Genomic DNA, 10,064 nt, shown 5'->3' on the forward strand with positions numbered 1-10,064 from the left:
TACTGCTAAACTTGAGTGATTACTTGATCTCCAGGAACACTCTTGCGAAAAATCTGAGCAGTAATTGAATATGTGCAGCTTCTGTGTTCTCCTGTGATGACCTACCAGCTACCAGCCTGGTTTGGGCTTTATCCCTTCACGAACACCTTCAGGTGTACCTGAAGTCCCTCTACTCAGCCTGGTGGCTTTATAGCAGCTGTCAAGATGAGTTATTGCAGCAATGTGGTAGCTGTCGGGCTAATGTGATGATGCTCTCTCAGTGAAAAAGTCAAGTTTAAGACATTTTAAGAGGTCTTCCTTTTTGACACAGCCTCCATTCACAACTCCGTGGCACTAAACAAACTATGATTTTTGGTTCAAGCTTACAGTTTGTCAATATACACTTACTTGGTGTAAATGAGAACTCTGCTTTAAGTTGCTATTAGGTCCAGAGTGACAAACTGGTCTTCTCGTGAAAGGGAAGTGTTAAGGCAATCGTCTGGAAGCACTAAAATGTTTTCCTCAAGCTTTCTTTTCTATAATAAGCACTTGCATACCATTTAACAGTCTGACCTTCAGGGCTACAGTCTTCCCTATTTCCCATGCTTTTTTGAGCTGGTTCCTATGTGATAAATTGAATTTTGTACTTGACTGTGCAATGTCACTGGGAGTTGAGCAAAATGTAATTTTAACTAATACTTAGTCTTCCCTTCACCTTATAAATAATAAAAAAGCAAGATGAGTGGATGTGTTTTTCCTGTGGGTGAGTAGGTTTTGTCTGATGCCTTAGCACACCGAGGTCCTGTTCCCTCTTAGTTTTCTGTTAAACTGAAGTGTGTTCATTCTGGGGAGTTTAGCAATTGACATAACAGCCATTCATGAGAAGCATAGTGGACAGTGGGGAGTACCAAGTGAAGTTTGAATCAACATGTAACTGTTGAGCTGTTGAAGATCAGCTTAAATATTCTTGAATCTGATGCCACTGATTCTGCAGCATAGCTTTCAAAGTAGTCCTCGGCCAAAGCATGTTTTGATTTCAGGGAAATCCCTTTCTGGCTAAGCTGTTGAAAGGCAGGCAGGCTTTGCAGTTCCCTGTTGCAGTATGTGGCTCTGTGGCACCTGCAGGTTGATTTGAAGGAGAGGTTGGAACATGCTCCTCAGGCTGTGGCCACTAATAGGATTTCTTACATGATCTGTAACACCAAAACGTCTTAAGTCCCTATGAGGGAAGTAAAACTTAACATTCCCCAGCAAGCGTTGCTGCAGTGGAAGCAGCGTAGTAGTGGGTCCCTCAGCTCCCATGGGCTATGGAGGAGTCTCTTTATAAAGAGCTGTTGCAAATCACTAGGTGATTGTGGGAGAGGCTGCGAGGTGTGGGGAGCATCCTGACTGTGAGGTTTGGGGCAACCGTGCCAAATGGGAGAACTACGAAATAGCAGGAAACCCCTGTGAGATGCAAAGAGTGACGCTTGTGAAGGGTGCACTTAGTTAACTGCTGTTAGTGGGAGGCTGAGATCTGAACTGTTTGTGAAGCTGACATGTTATCCCATAATCCTTACAGGATAGGTGTCTCTCCTTTGGGTGGCCCAAGCCTGGAGTGTGAAAAGTAAGAAGTGTTGGTAAAGGGAAGCAGGAGTAGTGCGGGAGCTTCACCTTTGAGTAACTTGTGAGTGTTCAGTCACTTAAGGTCACCCTCTGCATGTGCACCAAAGTGATGTCAACAGTAGTTGCACCCTTCCTATGAGAGACTATGTAACATGTGGGTCCTTCAACAGTCTTTAAATTAGCCCAGTTTTCCTTGTAATCCATGGCCAGACCAAGCTCTGTCTGAGGATGTGTAGTTCACTGCTCTCCTGGTTATACTTCTGTGTAATTTCTGGGACATTTGTTGCTTCCTTTAACTGGCACCAGCACAATAAAGTAAGCACTGAGATCTTGTTTCATGCTTAGTGGTGAACCGTGCATTGTCCATGTGTATTGTTACCAGGTTCTGACTCTTGCAATAAACTTAGATATTGAAACATCATGGCTTTTTTCAGGTATCCATTGAAAAGTGAAAAGGGAATAAGGTGCAGCCCTAAAGACACGAGCTCTTCTGATGTGACTTGTGTCAAGGAATAAACTTCAGGATTCTTCACTGAAGTCTGCTTGGATTTTTGTCACACTGACACTTGTGCCAAGGATAGAGTACAGCTTAAGTGTTAGAAAGAAGGTCATCTTGCAGCAGTGGCTCTGCATAGCCTGTTTGTGGTGCATATTGCTTCAGATGTTGGTTCTGCAGATGCCAAGGTACAAAAGAATCCTCTCTCATCCCACCAGGGACTGTTCAGTGTTTTAACAGGAGCCATGCTTTTGTTAAAACTTGCACAATTTAACTGAGTATAATTATGATTAATGTTGCAGACTGTTTAAAATCCTGGTGCTGATAACCACTAGACTAAACTAGCTCAGTAGATGTTGAGCCTTCTTAAATTCTGAAGGTTGAACAGTCTTTCCCTTGGTATATTAACTTCTACTACAACAACCAATAACTAAGGAAAATGGGGTCTTTTTTTTAAGATAGGGGAGTTGCTACTTGCCTTTTTTTTTTTTTTTTTGTAAAGTAAAACTGGGTATCACAGGAATAAACTTGCCTTCTGGCAGTGTGAATGTTGCATTTTAAACTTTTTGGAAGTGTTCTGTTCAACCAATTTTACGGAATAAAATTGCAATGCTTAATTCTGTGCTTAGCACTTTGGAGTCTTGCTGGGGTATCTGACTTATACAAGTACTTAGTAGTGAACTGGGCTAGTTTTAAGGTTGCATGGCAAAGGCATAGTAGTTGTGCAGAGAATAGTGCACTTTCTGAAAGGCATAGGTAGGTCTCCCTTAAGTAAGCGGCATGCTAAAGCATTAAAGGCTAGTTGCTGTCCTAGACTAATTCGAAGGCCTTGGTACTCTATGCTTTGAAGCTAAACCTTTGCCTTAACTCTGCAGGGATGTATCCATCCATACCTTCAGGTCAAGCAGCAGGGTTGGGACCAGTGCCGTGTTCCCACTGCACAAGGAGACACATTGCAGAGGGACAGTCTTAAAATTGCAAACGGCCAAAGGGCTTTTGTCTTTATATGAAAATAAAGCAGCAGTGTCCTTGTTCTGTTTTCCTCTGTGTCTGCATCCCTGTGTCCCTCCTTAAGGCCTGGAGAGTTGGGCCATGCAGGTGAAGGCGAACTGGCTGTGAGCCGGGGTGGATCTCATCGCCCTCCTTGTTGAAGGCATCAGTACTGGGGACCAAAACGCTGCCAGCTCCCTGCCCAGACTCTGCCGCTTCCAACCTCTGTAAAAACCCACTCACCAGAACTAGTCACCATTCATACCATTAAAAACCAAAATGAAAGCTGTGAACAGACTTGTCTCTGTGTGAAATAGTAAACGGTATGTTAGGAAAATAGGAAGGAGGGGTTTGTTTCCTGCACTCGACCAAAGCTGGCAACTGTGCTCTTGTTCAGACTCACAGGCTATGAAATCTTGTCTTGCCTTCTGGTGCTGGCATGTTTCTATACCCTTTCATATATCTCTGTATAAATATACTTTGTGCATTGTTTACTATGGAATTAGTATTGATGGAGAAAAACGCTTTGAGGTAAAACTGTTTGTAATTCTCTATTAGTGTGTACATTTTTTTAAAATGCACCATTTGTTTACCTCAATTAATTTAACGGAATGGACCAATAAATGTATTAAAAGAAGACTCCTTTAACTAGGAGATAAAGTTTCATTTTTTGCAGCCTTTGCCATTGAAACGATGCGTGTGCTTATTTTACTGAGCAGCTCACTGTCTTACTGCAGAAATACCCTTCCCTTAAAATCTTGTTTCACTGCTATTTAGTTAAAAGTCATCTGTCTGTTGCTGTAGTACATCTGTATTACCTGGAAGTGAAGCCTGGAGCTGAGAAAAGGCTGCAAGAATGTGTGTATGGGGGTGGAATGGGTGGCAGCAACTTCCTCAGAATGAGGGATTGTATAATGAATAATTGACTTCTGCTTGCTGCATCCTTGGCTCCAACTGAAGCTGCCTGATTTGCCTCCAGATTATTTCAGTTATTGAAGGGCTTTTAACTTGCCTCTACTTAATCCATGAGTTTGGGAAAGATTTACTCCTTCTTAATTCAGTTAGCATGTAACTAAACACATAGTTTAAGCCCTGATCCCTCCAGGGTGTGCCAGTCTTCTGAATCATGTTTGGATTTAGCTGACAACACCTCATGCCAGTTCCTATATTGTATGAAGTTCCTTCTGTTGGGAGTTTCACCCAGCATAAAGGTGGGGTAACAAGGTGACTGTTACCTGGCATCAGTGTCCCTACACCTCCATAAAGCCTGTAGGAGTAGTGCGCTGCACTTACTTAACCTGTTACGAGAGTAGAACAACCTCGTGGTGTGAGTTGAAATGCTGGTATCGGTTCTTGAGTCATAGGTGTCCTCCCATGCGCTCTCTTAAAGCACTGTCTGGGGACAGTGGGACAATCTCGCAGAAGCTGAGGGCGTGAACATCTGTTCAGGACTGTTTTATTGTAGGGATTACTAATGAAAGTGTCTTTAATATTACTTTTTTTTTACAGTTGCATTTTTGTATTTAGTGGTTTTTTACATAACATTGATGGGCTGGGTTGACACATCTTCTGTAGCACTCAGAGAGCAGCTGTGTCCTGTTGACAACTGCGTGTGTGTGGCTTGTGGACCTCTGCGTTGTCAGCTAGTGTCGCAGGACTGCCCTGATGTTTCTGAACTAACAGGCAAAAAGGAACTAACGGAAAACCGATCCTCTGCTTTCCCCTTCCACATTGAATGATGTGTCTAGAATCGCCCTTTTCATTTCTACTCTGTTCTGGTCCCTCTACACTGTTGCTAACCAGCTGCGCACGAAAGCAAAATGCTCAGAAGACTGCTGGTGTGAAATAGCCAATGCAGGTACTCTGCAAGATGAGATACTGCAGAAATAACAAGGCAAACGTCATTGTCCTGAATGAGCACAGAGGCTTGGAGGCTGTGGCACGCCGTGAACTGGAGACATACATGAGATGCTTCCTGTACTGAGGATCCACTTCAGTATCTCAGAGAGTTGATAAAGACGAAAAGATGCTTCAGCTGGTACAACCTCTGTCACTTGGTCAGGATCTGAAGAGAGCCAGTGGTTGAACGTTGTTTGATGGCCACAATGCTGTAAAGAGCAATAACATGGCAGGTTACAAGAAGGGCCAGCAAGCTACTTTCTCAAACTATGGTTTGCTTTTTCCCCATCACTTCTTTAGCTTAAACCATTCTGTGGTGTCTGGAATTGGCTGAATGCTCCTGTGATTCCCCTCAAGGATCTGCCAGCCTCTGTGTAAGTTACCCTTCTGTACAACCGGCACCATGTGTCATCTTTCAGCCTTTAAGTCCTAATCCCTGTGTTTGTGCTAATAATGGTGCTGACTTCTGTTTGGAGAACGTGTTAAAAAGCAGTTATTCCAATTTTTTTTCTTCGGAAATTCAGCATTTTTTCCCCATCTCTATTGTACACTCCAGACCTAGAATCAGGAAGCATAGAGAAAATACAGTATGTCCTTTTGGACAAAACCTTTCCCCTTCCTTACCTTAAAGGGAGGAGACTCAGGCAGCCAACTAGGAAAGACAAAATGAAACAGAAGCCGCTGTACCAGTTCATTGTGTTTTGATAGATCTTGTTGTAGACCGTAGATGTCACTACTCCCGTGATGACTAAAGACAGCTGCAGCAGGACAAACACCTTACCTGTAAAGCAAGAATGTAGTTTGTTACTGGTGAGAAAAAGAGTCTGGTAACTCCCTGATGAATCCTGGATCACCACTGCATGGAACAGCAATGTGGTCGTGGCTTCACAAGTGCCAGATGGCATGAGCTTGTATCTGCTGCTGTTCTGGACCAAAATTAAGTGACTTTCTCTTCTTTTAGGTATAGGACAAAAGATACAGCTAGAAAACTGTCACAGTCTAGATGTAGAGGCAGCTGCTTGGAAGAGCAGCAGTAAAATGATTAATAAATGCTCCTTTTCATAGGAGGTAGAAAAGTAGTCTTGGGCTAACATCTTCAGGACAGGAGAGGTTTTAGTTAGGTTCTGCTTCTGCCCTGGCCCATCGCGGTCTACTGGCTTAAAATGATAATAATGCCTGAAATGGGGAGGTGTGTGTGATTTGTATGATACTTAGGGAGGATGAAAGGCAGAAACTGAATCCCAGTCGAAACAGCTTTTTTTTATTGAAGTGTGCCCTTCTGTTTCTGCCATGGTAAATGGGGGAAGGGGAGCAAGGTCAGGGCTGTGCACTGAGCACGCTGCAACCAGGAGGTACAAGGGCTGCTCTGCTTCATGTGGTCCTGCTCAAGAGCTGCTCTACTGCTGTAATCAGGTGCAGCCTGCGTGGTTCATGGTGGAGGTTAAAAACAACATTACAATTAACAACAATGATTAATTTGGGGTGTGAGTTGCGCTATTTGTGGCAGGGAGGCGAGTTTGCTACAGAGCACATTGAGGACCACGAGCATCGGGAATGAACTGGTGGTGGAGCAGTGTTGTGACCATATGGCAGAAGGGAAAGGACACAAAGGATGGCGTGGTAACATGTTTGGAGAAGACACAAGCAGTCATGGGCCTGAGGTGCTATTTGGATGCATGGTCAGTCCTGTCTGTTGTGTCTAAATCCAATTCATTGGGGTAAAAATTGTAGCCTTCCATATACTGTTGTAAAATACGTATATTTTACTATTTTATAATACAAATGTTAATAGAAAAGAATTTCTGCTTCTGTTTACCAAAAAGGGACATTTTTTATGCAAAAGTTGTCCTTTGTTAGTTGAATCATGGTCTGACAGGAACAAATTGCCAGGCAACACTTGGAGACATATCCAGAGAGCATAACTGAAAAAAGATGAAAGAAATACATCCTTCCCAAAACTGGAAGTGAAAGAAGCCAAATATAATGGTCCATCACAGAGCTTCAACTCACCATCTTGCTTCTCTTGGTTTTCCCTGGAGCACTGTGTTTTGAGCAGCACCTCAGATATTTTCCCTGCCTTTGAGCTGCATGCTGGTGGTAATCTCTTGAAGCACATGCCGAAAATTTTGTGAATAAATGATGACACAACCAAGGGCGGGGAGCTTGGAAGTGACAATCTTGTCCTGCAAGTTTCTATACTCCTCCCTTTCCATTTGCAGTACCAACTGTTCTGGTTTTGTTGCGCAAAGCACAGATTGCAGCAATAACTTACATTTCTATTTGTATCTTAGGCTGAATGGAGGGATTTGAGGGTTTTTTGATCAGTAAGGTAACCAAAGCACTTACCATAGGATGATCCTTCGACATGCTTGGATAACATGGACCTGATGGTTGGTAAGGGGATGAGGGCAAAGAGCATCACTGCCCGTGCTGCAATGCAAGAAAAATGTAGTTACCATCATACCTGCTCCTTGTCTCCCAACACAACAACCTCTGGTTTTGAAGACTATGTGCCTCTGGCTTGGGCAGGGCCTTTGCTTCAGCTTTTCTTGTCCCTTGAGTACCAGGAAGAAATGCGAATCTCTAGTAGCAGTGTAGGTCCTCACTTGATCCAAGCAATGGTGGATAAGCCACATATTCTTCCCACTAGCAGAGGTACTTTGCCCAAACCAGCCATGGTCTCTTGGTCTCAGCCCCAAATCCCAGCATAGATGGAATATAGCATTGTCCTTTGAGATAGGGAGACCAATGATTCAAGTCTAACAACCAGCAGAGAGAGCACTCCATGCTATAATACACGGCTTTGACACGAACAGTACCTGTGTAACACTATAGCTGTTTTCTACCTTGCTGCTTCTGGCTTGCAGTATTTTAGGCTTTCTCTAGTGTGGAAACTTGTAGGGAGCTGAATTATCTTCCTGTCAGCAGAACCAGCCTCAGTGAAGACGTGGTCCATGTGTAGTGTACCAAGGTGTTCCTGCAATGCAGGGAATAAGCATCCTGCCCACTGTGTAGTAGTGTGCGTTCATGAGGGACTTAACATTAAACAAGCATTTAAAAAATTTTTTTATCTTTTATTCTCTGGGCTGGTTGCATAAACAAACAAAATCCCTTGAAAATTTCACTCAATGTTTGGCTTAGTGCACAAACAAAATATCCTACCATCTTTCCCTTTAGAATAACTTTGATTTTCAATTTCTCATTCTCTGTAGGGGCAGACAGAAAAATCACTTCAGGGCATTTCTCTTAGATCTTTTTCTTGCTTTCAGAAGCAAAACCTCAAAGCCATGCAACACATGAAACTGTTTGTCAGATATGAATCATCCATCTCATTGTCACAGTGGATGCAGTTCTTGGGCTTTTTTTTCTGTGTTCCTGCAGAGGCTACCTCCTTCATCATGGGATGCTGCCTAATCTATTGTTACGTGTCCCTTGGTCATTTGTACATTTGTGCACTACATTATCATGATTTTTTGCTTGCTAAAGTAGCTCCAGTGTTTCACTATTAAGTTTCCCATCAGCCGTGAATGTCTTAATGTAATAAAAATAAATCACATCTTAAGATATTAGCTTAATAGGAAACTTCTACCAATTTTTTTCTGTTGTAGCCTTAAGCCTTACCTCACAAGAAGCCAGTGCTTCCCATTAATGCAGCGGCGTAGTCTAACTAGTACAGGTACCCAGCAACAATTCCCACCCCTCTGTGGCGTAAGCGTTGTTCCCCTGCCCAGATCTGGGCTCTGACCAAGTGATGGATGACAAGTCAACCAGCCTTAAACCAAACCTTGGCAGGAGCGTCTGCCTCCTCTGGATATTGTAGCTTGCTGGGTGTAAGAGTAGGAGGGGAGATGTGGGGAGAGGGGAATGGTAATGAAGCCCTCTTGGGAACTGCTCCTGTGGTGGGTCTGCTGAGCTCCCTGCTCTGAAACTCGCAGTGAAGCAGAGCACAAGCCCTTGTCCTGACACCAAAACACCCCGGCCCCTTTCTAAGGGTGCACTCGTTGTGCAACCGGCCCTTCGACTCACCGATGTAGAACAGGAATGTCCACCGCACAAAAGCCATGATGAGGATGCCAGCGCTGAAGGACACCACTCCAATCACGATCATGGTAATGTCCCTCAGGTATCTGGAGAACACAAATACCCCTAGGAAGCTGGTGATGAAGATCACGTACCCTGCAGCATTGCCGTGGCCAATCTCCACGGCGTTCCAGCCTAAAGGCTCCCTGAGCAGGAAGAGTGGGAGCACGTTCATTGCACCAACCACGGCAAGGTCATAGAGGATTGCTGCCACAAAGAGCATGATGATGGTAAGTTTTGAGGGGGATACTGGAGTGGAGCTGCTGCTCTCTGAAGGTTGGGAACTGCCTCCTGCTGCTGCTCCTGTGTGGGCTGGTATTTGGCTGTCCACCTCCTTGGCACTCTTGCCTTCGTCTGGGCAGGAAGCTGCTGGCTTGGGGACTGTCAGGACAAAAATGCTGTAGAAGAGGCAGAAAGCATAGCAAGCGATGCTGCAGCTCACCAGCACAGTGCCTTCTCGATAGCGGTCACTGAAGCCAACAAAGAGGTAGCCAGATGCCATGCTTCCCAGAAAGCCAGCGAGGCCGTACACCAGCTCAATGATGATGAGCCGCAGAGACCTCCTGCTCTCAGAGGACCTCAGGGATCCCAGAGCCATGACACCTGCCCAGAATGTGGTGAAGCCACCCGTCAGCCCATTGAAGGCAGCAGCCCCATACATCACCTCGATCGGCCAGCCCAGCAGGATCAGGAGGAGCAGGAGAGTTTTGGAGCCCAAGTAGCCAAGAAGAGGGATGCAGATGGGGATCTTCCGATGCATCCTGTCCCCCAGCTTGGACAAGCTGTAGGCTGACACCAGGGGGCTCAGTCCCAGGACTAGGTTGTAGATGATATAAAAATTAGAGACAGCCTTCTGCTGAGCATCTTCCAGTGCATGGGAGGAAGTGGTGGCATTGGTCTGGTTGTAGTAGTTCTTCACCACCAGCAGCAATGCCGTGTCGTAGAAGGCACTGGCCACTTGGGAACTGGCGACGACCGGCTCAATCCATGTCCTCATCACTGTCACCCCCACCAT

The 10,064-nt window shown here is 44.7% G+C and overlaps 1 protein-coding gene across 1 annotated transcript; it reads right to left on the bottom strand.

Moving 5' to 3' along the window:
- Positions 1-4,541: 4,541 nt before the first annotated feature.
- SLC46A2 (solute carrier family 46 member 2) lies at positions 4,542-10,064 on the bottom strand. The gene is made up of 4 exons (XM_065657203.1): positions 8,996-10,064; positions 7,316-7,399; positions 5,594-5,750; positions 4,542-5,178 (listed from the first exon to the last, which is right to left on the bottom strand). The coding sequence occupies exons 1-4, from the start codon at positions 10,062-10,064 to the stop codon at positions 5,121-5,123; spliced, it is 1,368 nt and encodes a 455-aa protein (XP_065513275.1). The 3' UTR covers positions 4,542-5,120.

The sequence above is a fragment of the Caloenas nicobarica genome, chromosome Z (genome assembly GCF_036013445.1).
Source record: "Caloenas nicobarica isolate bCalNic1 chromosome Z, bCalNic1.hap1, whole genome shotgun sequence".
Lineage (NCBI taxonomy): Eukaryota > Metazoa > Chordata > Aves > Columbiformes > Columbidae > Caloenas > Caloenas nicobarica.